Raw genomic sequence first — 23,463 nt, forward strand, 5'->3', positions numbered from 1 at the left:
AGTGGATAAAAGAGAAATCAGGCACTTATAAAGAAACATCTCTGTTGGAGGATAAGGTGGCAGGCTTTGGAGTAGGCCTTTACATTATTGTTACCTAATACAATGTCACATAATTTATTATTTTCATCAAGACCGTTAACATTTTCCTTTTGGCTGGAGAGCTGACAAAAGGTATCATCCCTAATGTTATTGTATACCCCACAGTAAAGCAAGGCATGAGCATCAGTTTCAATGGAACCATCATTACAGGAAGTACACACACATCTTTCTAAGGGAATGTTTGTGTATGGACCAGTCTCAATAGCGAGCGGCCACTCCACATCAACATTTTGCAAAAGAGCTTCGATATTGGTTGGATAAAACAGTACGCACATAGGGTTCTGTCTCAAATGTACATTTAAAAAGGCAGTAGGTGCACAGCTTGTTACTTGTAGGGTTGTTTATCAGTTGGTACCACTTTAGTTCAAAAAAGGCTTTGACATGGTACGTAACATTTTTCTTTGCAGTTGCAACTTCACAAGCCCATAAAAGTACACGTTTACATAGACAATCTCTGCACATAAAAAAAAAATACATAGCCACTGGTGATGCCATAGAGCTTTTCAACCCATATCGCCTTGAATAGCAGCATTTGGCGTGTATTTATCCACACCAAGGTTAATCTGCAGGCACGGTTAAAAACAGCATTAACACCAGTATCATTTCTGTGCCCCCATACTGCTGCAGCGAAAGTAATGATAGGTAGCACCAATTAATCAAACAGTTTTGTGAAACATTTAAAAGGTAGGCTATCCCATGGCTTTACATCAAGGCCACGATTCACATGGTTCGCTATGTACTTAACAGACACATTGTAATCCAAAAATGCATTAATAATCAACCCCAGATACTGTACTTGTACTCCAGTGGAGGCTATTGAGGGGAGGACGGCTCACAGTAATGGCTGTAACGGAGCATGTTACAGATACCATTCCACTTATTCCACTCCAGCCATTACGACAGGCACATCCTCCCCAGTTAAGGTGCCACCAACCTCCTGCGTTGTACTTACTGACAACATCTAAAATGGCAGGACCACAGGAGAACATAAAAGGTGTTCTATGCACTACTGAGTTTCTACTGGGTATTACCTTAGTTTAGTCTACATTGATATTCAGTTTCCATTGTTCTTACCAGTTAAAAACAATATTTAACATTTCTTGAAGCTCATCTTCAGTTTCAGAGATTAATCCAAGCTAGCAAATTTGGTTCCTTGGAAGTTGTGTGAACGTACATTTTAGGTTTCCCATTGGTTCTGGGAATGAAGCCATAACCAATTTGTAAGTCGCTCTGGATAAGAGCGTCTGCTAAATGACTTAAATGTTAAATGTTAAATAACTTTCCTGACCGGCAAAACTGAACGTTTTTTAAAACGTTCTGAGAACAGAAGCGAAAATTTCACCTGTTCTGGGAATGTACATTTTTAGGTTGCAGGGAGGTTCTGAGAACGTTTTACTATGGTTCCCTGAAAGTTTTCCTGGGAGGTTTTATTAACGTCTAAGAACTTAAATTATACGTTTTTTAATAACTTCCTTAAAACTTTCACTGAATGTTTCAATATGACTTTTAATAACACTGCTAGCTTAGTTTGGGTTAACTGTTCTGAACTCCAAGCACAGATATGACACATGGAAATTATTTTGCTTAGGCAGTAATCATGCAAACACATTTATTTGTGGTCCTCTGTAGCTCAATTGGTAGAGCATGGCGCTTGTAACGTCAGGGTAGTGGGTTCGATCCCCGGGACCACCCATACGTAAAAATGTATGCACACATGACTGTAAGTTGCTTTGGATAAAAGCGTCTGCTAAATGGCATATTATTATTATTGTAGCGCGGCATCAGTGAGATTCAAACCTATGATATTCTGTTCTCTATCCATGGAATTAATCCACTGCACCACCAGGATGGAGCTAGCATGCCTTTATTTTTTAAATTTGTTTTACTCAAACAAAGCTGTTCATTTTTGTCTATTCAAACAGACCCCATTTCAAAGGAAACAAGCATTCATTAAGATCAGGTGTGGCCAAATAGTGGACGTGGCCAACACACCTGAACACACTTAACGGAAAATTCCACCCAAAAACGGTATTTTGGTATTTAAAAAAAAATAGAAATACAGCCAGTATGATGCATTTTGCATCATATGATGCTGCGCTTTGCATCATATGATGCAAAATGCATCATACTGGCTGTATTTCTGTATTTCGAAAGTTATATATCTAGAAAACTTGAGTGCTGACATGCAAAACATTTTGGGACTATATCAACAATGGACTGATGAAACAAATACCTTAATATAGTTTTTGGGTGGAGTTGTCCTTTAACAAGATAGAGGATTGAGTTTTGTTGAAGCTGAGAATGGAATGTATATGTTTTTCAATAACATTCTTAGAATGTTCTTTGAACATTACTAATCCTTCTTGTGTTTTTTATGAAAAGTTTTGTTAATGTTCTGAGAACATGACTTTATATAGAACCATGAGGAACCCTGTAGGAAATGTTATGCTGAAGTATTGAAATTCCCTCTGGAGAACGTGGTTTCTTAAAGTCCTCTGAACTATTTGAGGAAATTCACAAAGTCAAACCAGTTGGAGAACGTTCCTAGAACATGACCAAAAATGTAATTAAATGTAACCATGTTTGAACTTTTAGGAAACATTCTGTTAAAGTAATGAAATACCAAGAAAGTAGCTTTATTTTGTCAAGTTCTTTAAATGTGCTGACAATGTTCCAAAGCCAAGCAACTATCTGTCACGATTTAACTGAATATGAACCCAAATGCAGACAACTACACCGAGCCAGAGAAGGTTTAACAGGTTTATTACAAAGTAAAATTGTCCAGGTTTCCAAAAATAGGGGAAAGAGCAAGTCCAGGTCTACAGGGAGGGTAACAGATCCAGGTTCTGAGCAGGAGTGGTACCGTAACGTCCTAGTGTCCGGGGTGAGTCCAAAAGGGAAGTCCAGTAGTGGTAAGCGGGATGGTGGTGGCAGGAGTGAAGCGGAGGCAGGAGTCAGGTTCCAATAATCTGTGGCACAGGAGAAATGTAAATAGAACAGGCCAAAAACACAAAGCGCGAAAACAAGCAGGTTGAGTCAGCAGCGAGACTAACATGGTCATCTTGACTATGATCTGACGATGAGTGGCAAGTTTGACCGGGTCTTTAAGGCTGAGGTGATTATGGTGAATGAGCTGCAGCTGGAACCCTGACTCCCGCACACCAGACTTCACTCCTGCAATCAAGAACAGACAGAGGGGAGGGGGAGAGCAGAGAGAGAGCTACCTAGCAGCAGTAGGCCTAACACTATCCTGCACCAGTCCCCAAACATTGTGTGTGCAAAATAACCATAGGACAACCACACTCTCACCAAGCTCTAAGAAACAAATGGTTCTCAGAACGTTATGTGGTAGCTGGGATACGTCATCTGCATATAAAATAACAGACACTTGTTCATTGTTCAGACAGACACCTTTTCCTAGAGCTTTTATGGCCAGAGTGAGATCATTAACCTTTTACGGGAGTGGGCTAAATCAGGGTTACACAGAGTGATTCTAGGTAGTCTTAAACAAATCTACTTTGAAACCAAAGTATACACCTCACACACATGGTTATGGGCTCACATACATGGTTAAAAAAAGAAGACACCTGTACCATGTCAGATAGAGTTGAAATGTATAACATTACACTTTATATACATCACAGAAGACTGAAATATAACAAAACCGTTTGACATAGAAACACCGGATTTTCGGCAGGTTTTTTGAAATAATGTTTATTATTGATGAAATAATGAAAAATATGAATAACATTCCACCCATGAGGCCACTAGGTCATTTGACTGCAGGAAAGGGTTTTAAGCACAAAATACGTGATACAATACAACCCTGTTTCACACCAATGTCAACGGGGAACCAGTCAGTTAGGCAGCCATTGACTCGAACACAACATTTCACATTATCATACTGTACATGAGACAAGGCATTTCAGGATGTTACCATTTAGACCAAATGACTCCAGCTTGTCCCATAACATACACTACATGACCAAAAGTATGTGGACACCTGCTCGTCGAACATCTCATTCTAAAATCATGGCCATTAATATGGAGTTGGTCCCCTTTGCTGCTATAACAGCCTTCACTCTTCTGGGAAGGCTTTCCACTAGATGTTGGAACATTGCTGCGGGGATTTTAAAGGGGGGTCCACATACTTTTGTATATATACTGTATTTCTCTCAATGTGGTCAAAGGCTTTAGAGAAATCTATGAAAGAACAGAAAGCGGACTTTTTAGTTTTTTTCCGTGAATCTATGATTGTGGTTAAGGTGGTGATGTGGTCCAGGCAGTTTCGTTTAGTTCTGAACCCATTTTGCTCAACTGCTATGATATTGTTGGTTTCAGCCCAGTGGGAAATGCGGTTATACAGAACACAACAAAATAGTTTATACACAGCAGAGGGTTATACCATGATAGTTCATTGGGACCCTTTTGTCTCCTGACTTGGGTGTAGGGTTGATGTTGCCATATTTCCACATCTCCGGGATGACATTGTGCTCAAAACAATAACCAAAGAGCTTGTACAGTACATTTCGGGCCTTATCATAAAAAATTAATCCACAGGTAACCCATCATAGTCATTTGCGTAACTATTCTTAGCTGTTTGCAGGACGGCCACAATCTCAGATTCACTAATTGGCTGGTTTAAAGGAGAGTCAGTGTGCCTTGAGCCACTAAACTGTCCAGGGCCTTTGTTCTACTGTCTCTCTCTCTCTCTCTCTCTCTCTCTCTCTCTCGCTTTCTCTCTCTCTCTCTCTCTCTCTCTCTCTCTTTCTCTCGCTCTCTGTCTCTCTCTCTGTCTCTCTCTCTCTCTCTCTCTACCGCACCTGCTGTCTCGACCTCTGAATGCTCGGCTATGAAAAGTCACCTGACATTTACTCCTGAGGTACTGACCTGTTGCACACTCTACAACCACTGTGATTATTATTTGACCCTGCTGGTCATCTATGAACGTTTGAACATCTTGAAGAACGATCTGGGCTTAATGGCCGTGTACTCTTATAATCTCCACCGGCACGGCCAGAAGAGGACTGGCCACCCCTCAGAGCCTGGTTCCTCTCTAGGTTTCTTCCTAGGTTCCTGCCTTTCTTGCGAGTTTTTCCACCGTGCTTCTACATCTACATTTTAGGCTGGGTTTCTGTGTATGTAAAAAAGGCTTTTTTAAATACATTTGATTGATTGATTGATGGGCTGTTTGGAACAGGTTGACTTAGTAAATTCTCCATGCATCTAGTACAGTGTGCTTATCAGTGTGGGTGGTTCCATTGGGCCCTAGGACTTCCTGGGGGATTAACCGGCGGCATTCAGTAGCCACACCAAGTTGGTTAACATGTTGCCAGAAAGCCTTTGGGTCGGCTGTCTCTAGTTCTTGAATGTTCTCTTGTTGATACCGACAGTGGCACCCTTTAGGAGACTGGACTGAGCGGTAAAACTGCTGCCGGGCTTCCCTCATTGAGGCCTTAGCTCGCAGCTTCAGTGGGCCAGGTGGGCAGGCTATCAATTCATCCTCTGCAGAGCACAGGCTGTTCCACAGTAAGGTGAGCTCATCTGACCGCCAGGCTTAAAAAAAAAAAAAAAAAAAACGTATCTCTCTCTTATTAGACCTGCCAGGTTTAATCCCAATGTCCCTGTGGGGGATCTGGTCCCACATCTCCCGCTTCACTGTATAGAGTATAGTATAGTCCACAGTGTGCTGATTAACAATACAGTCATTCAATGCTTCTTCACATAAGTTACTTGTCATAAAATGTTCAGGAATACTGGACAGGTTGAATTTGGTGATGGGGTGGAGTGAGTGCTGGAACTGGCAGAGCCATGGAGCATGTGAGACACGAATGGTACAGGGATTATTCTTGATGGATCAATGGCAGACACACAGCCTTCCTGGATGAAGAAGTCCCTGCTCCTAATCACAGCAAAGTCACTGAACCGGTCTAAATTCTTATGAGGGACCAGTATATAATCCATAACACATAGCCCCTTTGATGGTGCGGTCATAGTTGCTGTAATTCCTTCCATTTTTAAAATGCAACAGTTTGCGCTAATCAGGAACTAGATGAGTAGCTCGCCGAGTGAGTTATCCAACACGTTACCTGCACAGATGGCCGAGTAAACTCTCATAATAGTCTGGTGCATCAACATGCCTAGAGGAGTTGGCTGGGAGTAGATAGCACACTGCCTCAGTGAAGACGTGGTTTGACTGGAGATGTTGTTTAACCCATAGGATGCCCTCCACTGAGTCATCAATAAGATAATGAGATAATCCAAACACAGTTGGTCTCTGATGAAAGGCCGACGCCCCCTGAACCAGTACCTGCACGGAAGTGAAGTCTTATCCTATTCTGACCAAACCAGGATGAACCTAGACAGGTGTCCACTTGGGATCCAATGTGCCTCAGGTTAATGAAAGCATTGGTTCATCACTCCTACCTACCCTCAGCTCACTATCCACTACAATGTCACCCACACACCTGCCTCTCAATACAAAAGGCCTTCTCACATTGACAGATAATATTGGTCCTTGTCTCATGTCTTTCTCCTCGTCTTGTCACAAACTGGATCTTAGCATATTAAGGGGACAGTTATATAATTTGGGAATGAAGCCTGCAGATATGTGACAATGCATAGAAAGATTTACACAACACAAGTATTAAACAATAGGTCAAATTCAGGTCAAAAACTATTCTGAAAAAAACGTTTGGGAATTCCAGGTGAAGCTGGTTGAGAGAATGCCAAGCGTGTGCAAAGCGGTCATCAAGGCAAAGGGTGGATACTGAAGAATCTAAAATCTTAAATATATTTTGATTTGTTTAACACTTTTTTGGTTACTACATGATTCCATATGTGTTATTTCATAGTTTTGATGTCTTCACTATTATTCTACAATGTAGAAAATAAATTTAGTACAAATAAAGAAAAACCCTTGAATGAGTAGGTGTCTACAAACTTTTGACTGGTACTGTATATATATATATTATTTAGGGGGTAGATCAGCTTTAATACTGCAGATAAATTGAAGCTTCCATCAATGTAATTGTCAGCATCATTTCCAATCCCCCATATATTTTCTTGCAAACATATATATATATATATATATACATATCTTTTTAAAATATATTTTCCTATCTTTACCTTCTTTATTATCTTGCTATAATGTTTTTGTTTCATTTCCACATTTTCTCCTCCTCTCAGTCTATATAAAGTTGCCACCCATTAGCCAATCACTGTCTCGGGAGGTGACATCATCGACCAGGAGTTGTGTGACGAACTCCGGTTACCACTGATCGTTTTTCAGGGGTGAGAGTCAGATGGCAAATAAGACGTCCAGGGCAGGGGGACAGGAATAACCCCACCCCCCACCCCCTACCTCCCCAACTCCACTTGTACAAGGAGGGGGAGGGAGGTGGGGAGGCGGGGGTGAGGAGTGATCCGTGGGTCATGAGGCTGCTTCGACAGATGGGCCTTATATTTAAAATTCAATGTGTGTGTGTGTGTCCCGCATAGACATGGCTCTGGTGACGTCTTCTTCCTGCCTGCTGAAAATAGTATGTGACAATTCGAGTCGATGTATAATTCAAACCCTGGTTATACAGATATACCACATATGTAAAAAACGACATGCACCAGGAAGTGATGGCCACGGAAGAACCGATACACCAAACACGGCTTGTCTCATTGAACATTTCCCAAACAGTAGCACGTTCACGCACAGTCTCACATTGCTCTTTTCAACTCCCAATCATTTTCCGTGGTTGACTTTTTCCCAGGGGTTTTCGTGATCGGTGCGGATTGGACAGGTGGCATAGCGTGGAGCCGATCTGGCACTTTTACCGGCCAATAAAAATAGCTGCGGCTTCCATGATGTCACCGCTAAGTAAATCACAGTCTGAACTCTCTGGGCTGACTGGCTGTAGCTGCTCTGGGTAGTGGGCCTGAGGGTCCGCCGTACCGCCCTGATCCTCTTCTTTCCCACAGTCTCTCTCTCTTTCTTTCTTTTTACTCCCTCTCTCTGTCTCTCTCCCTCACTATTTACAGTAGGTGACCACCCCTTACCCAACCTTGCTGGTTATCACTTCATATTTTTCTCTTGCTCTACTTTTCTATTTGCGTCCCTCCCTCCCTCCCTTTGAGTTTCTCTTGATGACTCCATCAGTCTCCCTCCACCTCTCAGCTTGCATGCTAATGTTTCACTAGCCTTGCTATCTTTCGAGTGGTTCGGTATGCATGCCATGTAGTACATAGACCCAACCACCAGAACCCAGGGCACCTTGGAGAATCAGTGTGATTCAGGAAAAGGATGCAGAGGCAAGGAGGGAAAGATTTTGGTGGCCTGCACCAACAACTCCCCCATCTTCCCTGCATAGTTCGAAAGGCACCGTCTAAAAGCAGCCGCTGATCTCACTCCTCCATACCTGGCATTCTGAGGCGCCAACACCATGTGGCTGACGCGGAACCCAATCGCCTGTAAATCAGCCGCTGTTTGACCATGTGACATGCCACATCTGTGAAACCTCCCCACCCCCAACCCACCTCCCCGACACCTGTATTACCCCCATTTCCCCCACCGTGTCCCCATATCTATGTCTTCTTCACTGGTAGCTGACCACCACCATCCACAGCCCCCTCTCTGAACCTCTGTCTTCCCCTCTGGAAGAGTGTCTGTTGGGAAGGTGACAATCCCCTGTCCCCCCAGCAGTGTATATGACATCAGCGACCTGGCGGCAGCGCGGCATGCATGCCAGGCGGCGGGAGGAATGTGGCACCCGCCAGCTACTCCTGCCACGCTGTTAATTCACATTCTGTCCATTTGAGAGGGTTAGCCATTAATAAACAAGGGGAGCGAGGGGAAAGTGGCTGTATTTGCCGACTGCCTGGATTCACATTGGACACTGGCCAGTCAGTCTCTCAATCACTCAACTTTATAGCCATCACAAGACCCTTCTCTTGTATACTGTTGTGTCTTGCTATGCTAATGCAGCATTCAGTGTGGTTTAACCAGGAAACCTTTGACTGTGAACCAGCCAGTCCTGTATGAGAGTCTGAACGTGGCCTATAGAGATGGTTCCAGAGAGTTGAGCAGCTGTGTGTATGTCTCTGTCTCTCTAACACATGCTGAATGGAGCAGGGGGACTCACGTGGCTAAAGCTAAAACAGGCGGATAGGATAGGATAAACAAGCTTGGAGTTCTGGGAGCAGTAAAGGCTTTGTTGTTTCAGTGGTTATGGTAAATGGTTTCAGATTCGATCTTCCATAGCCTGGTTAAACCAGAATGAACACTGCGCTCACCATTGAAGTGAAGTACAACAGCTAAATTCAGTCTGGATTAACCAGGCTATCTGTGCTATTTCCATACATGCAGTGCAGTACATAGCCTATGGACATATTCGAGAGCATCAACACCGTGATGTACAGCATCATGGGTAAATTGTGACTGACTGATCTACAAAATAATATTGAGTAGTTATTTATGATGCGAGATTTGTTGATCAGTCCATCTCGACTCGCCTTTAAAGTTGGCTGCAGTGTCGACTGTGCCGAAAGGGTTGTGTTCTGTGCAAGTCGTGCTTTACTGGCCACAGTCAGATGACGTCATGTCCTCGGATTTTACTTTATTTGTTACTTTATTTTTATCAACAGGTATTTATAGCATGGGTTCTGAGGTATTTCACGTGTTACGTTCAGAAGCCTGGTCTAGGTAGTGTTGCCACTACCTCTTTCAAGAGGTTAGCCAATCAGAGACCTCGGAGCAGTTCTCATTTAGTTTGGCTGGGGTGGTCATAAGCAACAGTGATGTTACTTGTGTTTATTTTCCGCTTGCGCACACACATCACACGCACATCACACGCACATCACACGCACATCACACGCACATCACACGCACATCACACGCACATCTCACACACACATCACACACACATCACACGCACATCACACGCACATACATGCAAATCCTGTAGCTCAGTTGGTAGAGCATGGCGCTTGCAACGCCAGGGTTGTGGGTTCGATTCCCACGGGGGGGCTGTATGAAAAATGTATGCACTCACTAATTGTAAGTCGCTCTGGATAAGAGCGTCTGCTAAATGACTAAAATGTAAATGTAATAAATTAGTAAAATCATGCTCATCATGAACATACATACAAAAGTCACTCGCCCTCCTCCCTTTCCTAGTTTGGTCACTGTATGACAAGTGTTGCATTGCTAACCACACACACTCACACACACACACACACACCATTGCCCAATAGAGACAAATCACTGTAGACGGCTGTTCCGGAGGGAGTGCAGAGTGCGGTATGGCAACGATGCGGTTTTATGTGTTGCTGAGGAAGAGAGAGAAAGAGTCATGGTCATTAATACTAGAGGTCTCCCTTCCACCAGCAGCAGCTGTTGATCACGCTGTAAGTTGGAGTGCTCCAACATTGCATCACACACTCCAGCACCCTACTCAGTCCTAAACAACAGACAAAATGGAACCAAACCTTTCCAGACATGATTATATCTGAAAAATGTAATAAGAAAGATCTGTTGTATTATATTCTACTGCATTTGGCTAACATTTACATATAACTTTTTTGTGATTTATAGCAGGATGCCTCTGGAGCCATTTTGGGTTTGAATGTATAATATCTAGGCAGACGACAACATCAAAAGAGCAAGAAGAAGAAGAAAACAAGGATATGAATGAAATAATGCCACAACAGCTGAATCACAACTTAAAGTGCAAAAGTAAAAACGAGTAAACACGGTATCCAAACCTACTGTAGACATCTAGGGATTCACAGAGAGTCTACTTCCCGTCTACTTCCCGTCTACTTCCCGTCTACTTCCCCCGAACTCAGCAGCAACACGACGTCACCCAACTTCCCAACGGCCTCGTCCGCCTACAGACATCAGAGGCATTCCATCTCATCTGACACTTGTCAAAGGAATTCTGCAAACGTTCTACACTATTCTCCCTTGCGTTCCCGAGTGTCTGTCAAAAATACTGGCTTGCCGACCCAATCAGGCTCCTTTAAAACTCTTAGGGTGCCACATTGCTCCTTTAAACTGTTAAAGGGTCACATTTCAGACGGGACATCTAACCTATCAAACCTGGACAGAATCAAGCCAGAATCAAATCTGAATGGTTTGGGTGGTAGGGTAAATTGATTAATGCTTTTCTTTTGTTATTAATTCTCAAACCGTACTATGACAGATGACATGGTATGTGAGGAAAGGGCCTTGTTTGTGTAACTGATGGGTGATAATTTGTCATGGAATTGTGTAGTCTTTTTCTGCTGGTGTTGGTATGGCTTGTGTGTGTACCCTTAAGTTGACACCTACGTGTCATTCTGAGAATTCCACCAATAGCTCCGATGTCCTCAGACTTTCCTTGACAACCCCATGGATGTTGGGATGTAAGGCCATCATAACACTTGAATTCATATGGAATACACATTTGGAAGGTTGACATGAAGCCACTTGCTTGCTAAATTACTCTGATACCTCTACTACTGTGATTCTGCTGTTGGCCTATTGACCTATGAACCTCTGGAATAGTTCATTTAGGGGTCTGAGGGGTTAAGGAACACGGGTCCCACCAACTAAACTCTGCTGTGGCACAAGACAGATAACACAAGACAGATAAACATTAATGTAAAAGTAGATTGTTTGATAATAATAGATAACCTTTACAATATTGAAACAATTACTGTACAAATGATCACAGGTTTACACTTTCTAATACAATTCTTATCTTAAAGGGGCAGTCTGGGATTCAAACAACAACACAACAGGCACCCTGACACTTTTTTTTTGGTAAACAGCTGGAATGGGGCTGGAAAAAGGTAACCACTCTGAAATGTATAGACTGAGCTATGGAAGCAAGGACTGGCCATCCATGAGATCAAAATTATAGTTCCTAAACAGGTTAGGCTAAAGGCCTATTATTGGCATGCCTTAAAATAGTGTACAAAACATTAAGAACACCTGCGCTTTCTATGACATAGACTGACAAGGTGAATCCAGGTGAAAGCTATAATCCCTTACTGATGTCACCTGTTAAATCCACTTCAATCAGTGTAGATGAAGGGGAGGAGACGAGTTAAAGAAGGATTTTTGAGCCTTGAGACAGTTGAGACATGGATTGTGTATGTGTGCCATTCAGAGGGTGAATGGGCTAGACAAAAAAGTGCCTTTGAACAGGGTATGGTAGTAGGTGCCGTGGCACACCGGTTTGTGCCAAGAACTGCAAAATGTTTCACGCTCAACAGTTTCCTGTGTGTATCAAGAATGGTCCACCACCAAAAGGACATCCAGCCAACTTGACACAACTGTGGGAAGCATTGGAGTCAACATGGGCCAGCATCCCTGTGGAACGCTTTCGACACCTTGTAGAGTCCACGCCCCAACGAATTGAGGCTGTTCCGAGGGCAAAAAGGGGTTGCTGGTGCAACTCAATATTAGATAGGTGTTCCTAATGTTTGGTATACTCAGTGTGTATACAATATAGCCTATTGTCCTATATACAGTATAATGATGTAATATGTAAACACATTACAAATCCAAGCATGTATTTTAGGGGGGAGCCACTGCAGGGTGGGTGGGGTCGAGATGTCCAGGACACTCTTGTGTCTGTTTTGTTCTATAAACCTCCCTGAGAGCACAGCTGTTGTCGCGTGGCGTAGTGGAGATCGCGCTCTGGGGTGATATTATGTCAAGCCTCGTGCTGCTTGCTGCGCATTGCCACTGACCGAGCTAGAGCGCCTTGCCTAGTTCGTTTCCTTGCTGCTAGCGAGCAGAATGTTGTCGCTCTGTCACAACGTTGGTTTCCATACGACAGTGCTACACTTCCCTTCCCTGACCCGAGAGGACACCGTTCCATTACCATGAGTTGTTTGGATGTTATGTACCCAGTCTATGGACATTACGCACCGTACGCGCCAGCCGCTCCCGCGTTCATCAACAACTTCAAGGTAAGGAGGCGGTTTGGAAAAGTTTCCAATTAATTAATTAAATGCACGAGAAAAACTTAGCTTTGTGAGAAGAAGTTTGGGTAACGATTTACTTTGACTACATATCCATAACGCATGTATTACACATCTATAAGCATTTCATGAACATATTATAACAGGTCCCAACCGCATTATTAAAGGTTAATTAAATATATCCATAGCAGATCTATAGCGCATTCATGTCATGCTATGCAAGAGCTCATATTTAGGTATAGATGCATACACGGCCGTAACCAGGGTCTGAGTTTTAGTGAGGTCTGGACAGGGGGATCCACCCCCAAGAAATGTTAAGAAAGTTTAAGCTAATTTACTGCATTTCTATGTAATTGGAAAAACTCTAAAATGCTATTTGGAGAAGAGCAAAAACAAGCAAAAATGACCCCAGACATTATCACATTGGTTTCTGTAGCTTCATTCACCTCAGTCTATTTACAAACGCATAGCCTATTAGCTATACAATTAGCCGCTACACATTAACTCACATTAACTCAGCACAGGGATTAAAAACTATAATTTAATATGTACAGAGGGATCTGTTAGCAGAACACGTATTTTATTAACAAAAATAAAACAAATTAGTTTGCTTTACAGATTTTTTATTTTTTTTACAGCTAATATCCTGCAATTCTAAACGTTTTGCCATAGGGTGGGGATAAATTGTTACAGTTTTACAGCTAATGTCCTGCAATTCTAAACGTTTTGCCATAGGGTGGGGATAAATTGTTGCAGTTTTACAGCTAATTTCCTGCAATTCTAAACGATTTGCCATAGGGTAGGGATAAATTGTTGCAGTTTAACATCAAATTTCCTGCAATTCTAAACGTTTTGCCATAGGGTGGGGATAAATTGTTACAGTTTTACAGCTAATGTCCTGCAATTCTAAACGTTTTGCCATAGGGTGGGGATGAATTGTTGCAGTTTTACAGCTAATTTCCTGCAATTCTAAACGATTTGCCATAGGGTAGGGATAAATTGTTGCAGTTTAACATCAAATTTCCTGCAATTCTAAACGTTTTGCCATAGGGTGGGGATAAATTGTTGCAGTTTTACAGCTAATTTCCTGCAATTCTAAACGATTTGCCATAGGGTAGGGATAAATTGTTGCAGTTTAACAGCTAATTTCCTGCAATTCTAAACGATTTGCCATAGAGTAGGGATACATTGTTGCAGTTTTACAGCTAATTTCCTGCAATTCCACACATTTGACCATGACCTATGCCATGTTAATATGATATCTGAGTGAGAGTGAATAACAAAATCAATGGGGGCCCCCTGGAGGTCAGGTCCCCTGGAGGTCAGGCCCCCTGGAGGTCAGGGCCCCTGGAGGTCAGGCCCCCTGAAGGTCAGGCCCCCTGGAGGTCAGGCCCCCTGGAGGTCAGGCCCCCTGGGGGTCAGGGCCCCTGGAGGTCAGGCCCCCTGGAGGTCAGGGCCCCTGGAGGTCAGGCCCCCTGGAGGTCAGGCCCCCTGGAGGTCAGGGCCCCTGGAGGTCAGGCCCCCTGAGTAATTCCGCCATGAATACTACAAGTTTAGATAGCTGGCTAGACTAATTTACCAATCTACAAATGTTTAACTAACATGGGCTAATTGAGTGACCATCAGTGAGTGCACCTTGTGTATTCTACTATTCTAACTCTCAACAGTAAATTGAGACCCCAACTGAGTTTCTATTTAAAAAATAAAATAAAAAAATATATATATACATTTTAGTCATTTAGCAGACGCTCTTATCCAGAGCGACTTACAGTTAGTGAATACATATTTTTTTTATACTGGCCCCCCGTGGGAATCGAACCCACAACCCTGGTATTGCAAACGCCATGCTCTATCAACTGAGCTACATCCCTGCCGGCCATTCCCTCCCCTACCCTGGACGAATTGTGCGCTGCCCATGAGTCTCCCGGATTCGAACCAGGATCTCTAGTGGCACAGTTAGCACTGCGATGCAGTGCCTTAGACCACTGCGCCACTCAGGAGTACATATATATATATATATATACAGTGCCTTCAGAAAGTATACACACTCCTTGACTTTTTTCATATTTTGTTGTGTTACAGCCTAAATTTAAAATGGATTAAATATAGATGTTTCTGTCACTGGCCTACACACAATACCCCATAATGTCAAAGTGGAATTCTGTTTTTCTTTTTAAATTAAAAATGAAAAGCTGAAATATCTTGAGTCAATAAGTATTCAACCCCTTTGTTATGGTAAGCCTAAATAAGTTCAGGAGTAACAATTTGCTTAACAAGTAACATAATAAGTTGCATGGACTCACTCTGTGTGCAATAATAGTGTTTAACATGATTTTTTTTTATGACAACCTCATCTCTGCAACCCACACACACAATTATTTGTAAGGTCCCTCAGTCGAGCAGTGAATATCAAACAGATTCAACCACAAAGACCAGGGAGGTTTTCCAATGCCTCGCAAAGAAGGGCACCTATTGGAAGATGGGTAAAGATAAATAAAAAGCAGACATTGAATATCCCTTTGGTGAAGTTATTAATAACACTTTGGATGGTGTATCAATACACCCAGTCCTACAAAGATTCAGTTGCTGGAGAGGAAGGAAACCGCTCAGGGATTTCACCATGAGGCCAATGGTGACTTAAAAACAGTTACAGAGTTCAATGGCTGTGATAGGAGAAAACTGAGGATGGATCAACAACATTGTAGTTACTCCACAATACTAACCTAGTTGACAGAGTGAAAAGAAGGAAGCCTGTACAGAATAAAAAATGTCCTGTTTGCAACAAGGCACTAAAGTAATACTGCAAAAAATGTGGCAAAGCAATTAACTTTTTGTCCTGAATACAAAGTGTTATGTTTGGGGCAAATCCAATACAACACATTACTGAGTACCACTCTCCATATTGTTTAGCATAGTGGTGGCTGCATCATGTTATGGGTATGCTTGTAATTAAGGACTTGGGAGTTTTTAGGATAAAAAATAAATGGAATGGAGCTAAGCACATGCAAAATCCTAGAGGAAAACCTGGTTCAGTCACTGGGAGATTAATTCACCTTTCAGCAGGACAATAACCTGAAACACAAGGCCAAATCTACACTGGAGTTGCTTACCAAGATGACATTTAATGTTCCTGAGTGGCCTAGTTACAGTTTTGACTTCAATCTACTTAAAAATCTATGGCAAGACCTGAAAATGGTTGTCTAGCAATGATCAACAACCAATTTGACAGAGCTTGAAGAATTTTGAAAATAATGATCGGCAACTGTTGCACAATCCAGGTGTGGAAAGCTCTTAGAGACTTACCCAGAAATACTCACCGCTGTAATCGCTGCCAAATGTGCTTCTACAAAGTATTGACTCAGGGGTGTGAATACTTATGTCAATGAGATATTTCTGTATTTCATTATCAATACATTGGCAAAAATGTTTAAAAACATGTTTTCACTTTGTCATTAAGGGGTATTGTGTGTAGATGGGTGAGAAAAAATATATATTGAATCCATTTAGAATTCAGGCTGTAAGACAACACAATGTGGAATAAGTCAAGGGGAATGAATGAAGGCACTGTATATATATATATATATATATATATATATATATTTGTCCTCATACGTAGTTACGGTCCTGGATGCATCATTTTAATGACAGCTTAGTGTCATCATTATGGCTGTTCTCAAAAGTGTGCTTCTTCCATACCAGTGTTAGCGAATATGCCAAAAGGCCAAACCATGTTTGGAGAATGATGCTGATATATAGTCTGTACCAGCCCCATTTCCCCCACAGACCAGTATAGGCCCGTGACTTACCTTCTTCTTCTCACTGAGGTCAAATGTGCATGAAGATCCCCACAATGGGAAAAACATAAACTTTAAATGTTGGTGTTCTAGATCAGAGTGGCAAATTGCACAGTTAATTACCATGAAGTGCTTAGCTATAAATGCTTTATGAATGGGAAAAATCATTTAACTTTACTTTCACTGCGTAACATTCGTACATAAACCCTTCATGTGTGCGTTATAGACCAGTATGACCAATTTAGGCCTAATTGTGATGTGGAAAAGGGCTGTTAATGAGTTACAGAATAGTTATGATACTACACGATTTGATCCATAACATTTACCCTGAGGATTCAACCGTGTGAGGATCTTCAGGCAACATTGACCTCAGTGAGAAGAAGACGGTAAGTCACGGGTCTACAGTGTATACCGGTCTGTGGAAATGGGGCTAGTAAAGACTATATACACTGCATGACCAAAAGTATATGGAAACCTGCTCGTCGAACATCTCATTCCAAAATCCTGGGCATTAATATGGAGTTGGACCGTACCTTTGCTGCTATAACAGCCTCCACTCTTCTGGGAAGGCTTTCCACTAGATGTTGAAACATTGCTGCAGGGATTTTAAAGGGGGGTCCACATACTTTTGCTTCCGTTCAGCCACAAGAGCATTAGTGAGGTCGGGCACTAATGTTCGGCGATTAGGCCTGGCTCGCAGTCGGCGTTCCAATTCATCCCAAAGGTGTTTGATGGGGTTGAGGTCAGGGCTCTGTGCAGGCCAGTCAAGTTCTTCCACACCGATCTCGACAAACCATTTCTGTATGGACCTCGCTTTGTGCACGGGGGCATTGTCATGCTGAAACAGGATAGGGCCTTCCCCAAACTGTTGCCATAAAGTTGGAAGCACAGAATCATCTAGAATGACATTGTATGCTGTAGCGTTAAGATTTCCGTTCACTGGAACTAAAGGGCCTGAACCATGAAAAACAGCACCAGACCATTATTCCACCTCCACCAAACTTTACAGTTGGCACTATGCATTTGGGCAGGTAGCGTTCTCCTGGCATCCGCCAAACCTAGATTAGTCCTTCGGACTGCCAGATGGTGAAGCGTTATTCATCACTCCAGATAACACGTTTCCACTGCTCCAGAGTCCAATGGCTGCGAGCTTTACACAACTCTAGCCGACGCTTGGCATTGCGCATGGTGATCTTAAGCTTGTGTGCGGCTGCTCGGCCATGGAAACCCATTTCATGACGCTCCCAACTAACAGCTATTGTGCTGACGTTGCTTCCAGAGGCGGTTTGGAACTCGGTAGTGAGTGTTGCAACCAAGGACAGACGATTTTTACACGCTACGCGCTTCAGCACTCGGCGGTCCTGTTCTGTGAGCTTGTGTGGCCTACCACTTCACTGCTGAGCTGTTGTTGCTCCTAGACATTTCCACTTCATAACAGTACTTACAGTTGACCGGGCAGCTTTAGCAGGGCAGAAATTTGACCAACTGACTTGTTTGAAAGTTGGCATCCTATGACGGTGCCACGTTGAAAGCCACTGAGCTCTTCAGCAAGGCAATTCTACAGCCAATGTTTGGCTATGGAGATTGCATGGATGTGTGCTCGATTTTATACACCTGTCAGCAACTGGTGTGGCTGAAATAGCCGAATCCACTAATTTGACAGGGTGTCCACATACTGTTGTAAATATAGTGTATCAGCATAATTTTCAAAACATGGTTTGGTCTTTGGGCATATTCACTAACACTGGTATGGCAGAAGCACACTGTTGAGAACAGCCATTATGATGACACTATGCTGTCATTATAATGATGCATCTATTAAGATACCTAAATATGAGCTCTTAAATAGTATGCCATGAATGCGCTATAGATCTGCTCTGGATATATTTCATTAACCTTTAATAATCAAGTTAGGACCTGTTATAACGCGTTCATGAAATGCTTATAGATGTGTAATGAACGCGTTATTGGTATGTAGTCAAAGTAAATCGTTACAGATTTTTTTGTATTTATTTTCTTAGCAACCTATTTGATTGTTTTGGCTACACAAAATTTTGAATCTATGGACAGCTTATTAACGAGGTCTATTAGAAGTCAGATGTCTCCAAAAATGTTTCCAAAACATGCAGTGCTCTGTTTCTAAATTTTCCATGATCAAAGCTTTGGATAAAATGTTTGTTATGTTCAGTTTTAGTAGGATATCAGAGCCAGTCAGTATTTGTATCACAGGAGAAGATGACTCAGCATTTTTGGCAATTGGCAAAGACTGATTTTGTTTGAACAGTTGTGGAGAAAACAGTGTCATGATCACAGGACATATTAATCAATACAATTACACAATCACTTCCACAATGAAGCAAGCCACTTAACCCCCCTCCTTTCTCTCTATCACACACGCATACACGCACGCACACATGCACGCACGCATGCGCACGCACGCACACACACACACACACACACACACACACGCACAAGCACAAATGCACACAAGCACGCACGCACACACACACACACACACACACACACACACACACACACACACAAGCACAAACACACACACACACACACACAAGCACATATCATATTTTGCAATAGATGTGATGTCTACCAGATCTCTCTCCCTCCTAACAACTGTCCATTGCCCCCACCCCACCCCACCCCCTGCCTCCCCCTCCAGGCACCAATCTGTCTGAGGAGCACCTCTCCTCACTGCAGAGACTTCATGATGGAAAGCAGGGGGACGCAAAGGGGTCCCGAGGGGGTGTCGGCGGGCACCAGCAGGGTCTCTTCCTCCTCTTCCTCTTCCTCATGTCCCTCCGCCACGCGACCGGAGGAAGGCCCTAAGGAGAAACAGGAAATGCCCGAGGCTGAGTACCTGACGTCACGTTGCATCCTCTTCACGTACTACCAAGGGGACATCAGCAGTGTGGTGGACGAACACTTCTCCAGGGCTCTCAGCTCCTACATGGAGGGAGAGGGCAAGAGGAGGGCATCGGACCTGGGCACAGGTAGGGTAGACACAGCTAGGAGTGTGTGTGTGTCGGAGTCTGTGTGTGTGTGTGCCACTGTGTGTGTGACAGGTGAGGTCAGAGGACACGTGTGTGTGTGTGTGGACAGAAAATGGCAGCAGTGGACAGAAAGTCCTGTTGTCCACTGCCCTGTTGGGATCAGAGGTTAGGAAGGCTTGCAGGTCAAGAGTCAGGGATATTATTAAACATGCTTGTGAGATTCTTCAGGCTCTCAGTTAAGTGTGTTTTGGGTAGTCAGGTGTGCTTTGATGATATTAAGCACAAGCAGATACAGATCAACAGGCTTAGAAATGACAGTATGTCATACATTCATGTGACATTGTAGAGAGAACCAGGTAAATATACAATGTCTTACACAAAGAGGCTGCCATTACGTGGATTAATGGATTATTATCAATCAGTGGACATTTGCTCTATAATCAATAACAGGTGCAGACAGTGCAGAGGGTTTTTATATTCCTCTCTCATCAACCAATGTCTTCACATTAACTGTATTCGACAGCAATATGTTTGTACAAATTGTTTCAACTTTCACTGCTCTCGATCATTTTCTCCACATTTACATTTACCATTTACCTCAACCAAACATAAGTAGTGCTCAGCCTGTCCCCCCTCTCTCTCCCTCTCTCTCCCTCCCTCACTCTCCCTCTCTCTCCCTCTCTCGCCCGCTCTCTCCCTCTCTCTCCCTCTCCCTCTCTCGTTGGATGTCTTCATCCGGCACACAGACTGGCTTCCTGCCTCACAACAGATACTATGTTTATACGCAGGTGTAAGCATAGAACCCTGCGGGCCGGCGGCACCACAATGGCCAAAGCCTGATTTAACACTCCACCAGTTTGATTGAGTCTCTGTTTTTTTTCCAGAGCAATTCTAAATATAAAAAGTAATGGCTAAAAGCCAAAACTGGCACACTGATATTCTGCTTTAGGCAAACGGGAGGGGGTGGAGGAGAGGGGGGCAGAAAAAACAACAGGTGGGGTGGGAGGGGTGAAGAGGTGAGGGAGGTGTGGAGGGGTGAGGGATGAGGTAAGGGGGCTGAGGGGAGTGGAGGGGCTGCTGGGAGGGCGAGGGGTCTCTCGCTCTCTCTCTCTCTCTCTGTCTGAATCTGTCTCTTTCTCTCATATTTCTATCTGTAGGCTGCAGTAGGCTACTGTTGGTGGGACTGTATGTACATATGATCAATATACTGTATCTGGGCCAGTGGGTGTGAAAACCATGTGACCTAAATAATGTTGTCATGACTTGCATGCATCTTTCCCAGGCCGTCCAATACGTGTCTGTAAATCATGACATGCCACACAGCAACTGTCCGTGACATGTGCCTAAACCTGATCTTTGTTTACCTCCCCCTCTCGCTCTCTCTCTCTCTCTCTCTCTCTCTCTCTCTCTCTCTCTCTCTCTCTCTCTCTCTCTCTCGCGCTCTCTCGCTCTCTCGCTCTCTCTCAGACACCCCTTCACCCAGCAGTCGCCGCAGCTTCCCCCCCTCCTTCTGGGATAGCAACTACCCCTCCCCCCAGTGTCGCTCCCACTGCGAGCCCAGAGCACCCACCTATTCCATGGACCCCTACGCTTCCGGACTCCACCCGGGCCTTCCTCACCCCCACGCTCACACTCACCCCCACCCCCACACTCACCCCCACTCGCACCTGCACCCATCAGAGGGGTGGGGCTACGCACAGAGCCAAGCCTACGGGCCCCCCAGGCCCCTCCATGAACTCTACTCCCCCAGCGGCCTGGAGCCCCACCTCCCCTACGGCCCCCTGCTTATGCCCACGGTGCGGCCCTCCCACCTGGGCACCCTCCCCGGACACCACCCCTACGATGTCAGAAAGCTGGACTCCACTGCCCCCTGGCCGGGCCTGCTGCCCCCAGGAGAGATGGCCATCAACATGGACGCAGGTATGGAGTCTCTTCTCTACAACCACAACAACAACCTCCTGCATCGTTTCAATAGTCCTCTCTGCTGCAGCCACAGCCAGAGCCACCTGCGTGTCCATAGTCCCACAGATTTGCAGTATCCGTTAACACTATGAACCTCAAACGCTCGACAGGCTTATGACCTGACATTAACATTAGTAAGCTGATCTTTGAGCCCCTAGAAAGTATATTGATACTGATGAATGTGTCCCCGCAACCCCAATGAAATGTACTTTTCAATATCGTCTGTCAACGTGGCTTAGGACCATATTGTTAGTCATTTCAGTTGTCGTTGAGCTATATACTGAAGGTCACAGTTGTCGTTGAGCTACATACTGAAGGTCACAGTTGTCGTTGAGCTATATACTGAAGGTCACAGTTGTCGTTGAGCTATATACTGAAGGTCACAGTTGTCGTTGAGCTATATACTGAAGGTCACAGTTGTCGTTGAGCTATATACTGAAGGTCACAGTTGTCGTTGAACTACATACTGAAGGTCACAGTTGTCGTTGAGCTATATACTGAAGGTCACAGTTGTCGTTGAGCTATATACTGAAGGTCACAGTTGTCGTTGAGCTATATACTGAAGGTCACAGTTGTGAGTTCTCCTACTGTATGTGTCTTTGCTGCTGTTGTATGGAATAAACAGGGAATTAGTGTCAGCCACACACACACAGACACACACACACACACACACACACACAAACAAACACACACACTGAAACACACACACCCCCCACACACACAGACACACACAGACACACACACACACACACACACACACACACACACACACACACACACACACACACACACAAACACACACACTGAAACACACACACACACACACACACACACACTGAAACACACACACCCCACACACACACACACACACACACACACACACACACACACAAACACACACACACTGAAACACACACAGACACACCCCCCCCCCCCCCCCACACACACACACACACACACACACACCCCACACACACACACAAACACGCACACACCCCACACACACACCCCACACACACACAGACACATACACTGAAACACACACACCCCACACACACAGTGAAACACACCCCCCACACACAGACACACCACACACAGAAACACACACAGTACGTCCTCAATGGCCTTACTATTTTCTTTGACCAAATAAGCTGTTTGGATTAGAGAGCAGGAGTAGCCATGACAACCGTTGTGCCTCGTTCTCATTGTTTTCCTCCATCTTCTTTGTCTTTCTCCATCGCCAGGCCTCCAGCATCACAAGAAAGGGAAGGAGCTGTACTGGTTTTAACGACCCTCCTCATCCGTCGCCATCGACCAGACATTACCAGATCCAATTAGGACCTCTGGAACTGTACCATTGAAGCGCCCCCTCCTCCCCCTCCTCCCCCTCCTCCCCGTCCCCTCGTCCCCCTTTATCCCTCACCCGCCAACCATCCCCCCGCCTCCCCCCAGGCCCACAGTGCCAGCCGAGAGGCTCCAGGTCGACGTGTTTGCACCGTGGAGATAAGGACTCGGAGGCTGGGCTCGTGGAGAGCAGTGCAGAGAAAGAGAGAGACAGAGAGAAAAGAGGTACAGCTTTGGCGACCACTGCTCTGTGTTCTGTGCCGACTGGCCTATCCCGCTCCTCTCCTATCGCT

General features: G+C 44.2%; 1 protein-coding gene across 1 annotated transcript; it reads left to right on the forward strand.

The window, feature by feature from the left end:
• Positions 1–12,878: 12,878 nt before the first annotated feature.
• LOC311145434 (transcription cofactor vestigial-like protein 2) lies at positions 12,879–23,182 on the forward strand. Its single transcript, XM_084181671.1, has 4 exons — positions 12,879–13,050; positions 19,534–19,864; positions 21,332–21,784; positions 23,071–23,182. The coding sequence occupies exons 1-4, from the start codon at positions 12,964–12,966 to the stop codon at positions 23,112–23,114; spliced, it is 915 nt and encodes a 304-aa protein (XP_084037797.1). The 5' UTR covers positions 12,879–12,963; the 3' UTR covers positions 23,115–23,182.
• The last annotated feature ends 281 nt before the right edge of the window (positions 23,183–23,463 follow it).

Source organism: Coregonus lavaretus (assembly GCF_964263955.1).
Source record: "Coregonus lavaretus genome assembly, chromosome: 18".
Lineage (NCBI taxonomy): Eukaryota > Metazoa > Chordata > Actinopteri > Salmoniformes > Salmonidae > Coregonus > Coregonus lavaretus.

Excerpts from the sequence above, each read along its gene's own strand:
- LOC311145434 (XM_084181671.1), top strand. The coding sequence starts at position 12,964 with ATGAGTTGTTTGGATGTTATGTACCCAGTCTATGGACATTACGCACCG. Across the intron at positions 13,051-19,533 it reads CGTTCATCAACAACTTCAAG|GCACCAATCTGTCTGAGGAG; the intron begins GTAAGGAGGCGG and ends CTCCCCCTCCAG. Across the intron at positions 21,785-23,070 it reads GGCCATCAACATGGACGCAG|GCCTCCAGCATCACAAGAAA; the intron begins GTATGGAGTCTC and ends CTCCATCGCCAG.